Genomic DNA, 840 nt, shown 5'->3' with positions numbered 1-840 from the left:
AAGCATAGTCGAAGGCTTCCAGATACCCCAACATCTGAATAACAGCGGCGCAGACCACCAGGATGTGCATGATTGAGTGGGAGCTGCACATGTCGAATCTTCCAGGCCACCGGCTTTCGGGAAACCTCATCTTTCGCATCATGTGTATTAGGATCAAGTTATCTCCTGTACGGGAAAACGGAAGACTCACTGTATACAGCACGGTTCCAGGTAGAGGGCAGCCTATCTTCGCCACCAGAGTGTAGGTGAAGGCTTTTCTGTTCATCAGATCCAGTCCGAATATGCTTAGCCCGTGAATCAAGGGCGCCACGACGGACGTACCAGTCGCCACGAACGCTGAGGTTCGCATGGGGCGATGCTCGTGGCCCTGGAGCTTAGGATGAATGTTCGTGATGATGGTCAATGCCCCCAAAATAGCGATCTACGACACGATGAAGACGGTGTTAGCTCGGACTGACAGTTCTCGGACAGGAAGAGTCGAGTGGGTGGAGACCTAGTGACTAACCATAGACCAGTAAATATTGCGCAACGTACTCTCACACCAAAAGATTATGTATATTCCGAAGACAATATCACCGGTTATGAAGATCCCTATACCAGCCATATCGAGTCGGTGGCAGAAACGGTCCACGATATGAGAGTGATTCATCAAAGTGTGATAAAGAGCCGAAAATGTATAGCAAACGCTCGCCGCCAGCATGAAGCATGAGAAAGCCACCAAATCGGCGCTAGTGGCTTTAGAATCGTCGCGATTAAGGTACTGTAGAATATACCACTCGCCAAGGAGGAATGCAACGGCCGGGATGAGGTGGGAATAGATGTTGACCGTCTCGTTGTGGA

General features: G+C 50.2%; 1 protein-coding gene across 1 annotated transcript; it reads right to left on the bottom strand.

Moving 5' to 3' along the window:
* WHR41_09583 (uncharacterized protein) lies at positions 1–508 on the bottom strand (the record flags this gene model as incomplete). The annotated part of the gene is made up of 4 exons (XM_069378186.1): positions 1–130; positions 191–252; positions 322–421; positions 506–508. Coding segments are annotated over 4 exons (295 nt in total), but the record flags the coding sequence as incomplete, so codon positions are not given.
* Positions 509–840: the final 332 nt, after the last annotated feature.

Source organism: Cladosporium halotolerans (genome assembly GCF_011745625.1).
Source record: "Cladosporium halotolerans strain TM138-S3 chromosome Unknown Sca527, whole genome shotgun sequence".
Lineage (NCBI taxonomy): Eukaryota > Fungi > Ascomycota > Dothideomycetes > Cladosporiales > Cladosporiaceae > Cladosporium > Cladosporium halotolerans.
Note: the sequence above shows the minus strand (reverse complement) of the source record. Positions and strands in the feature narration are given on the sequence as shown.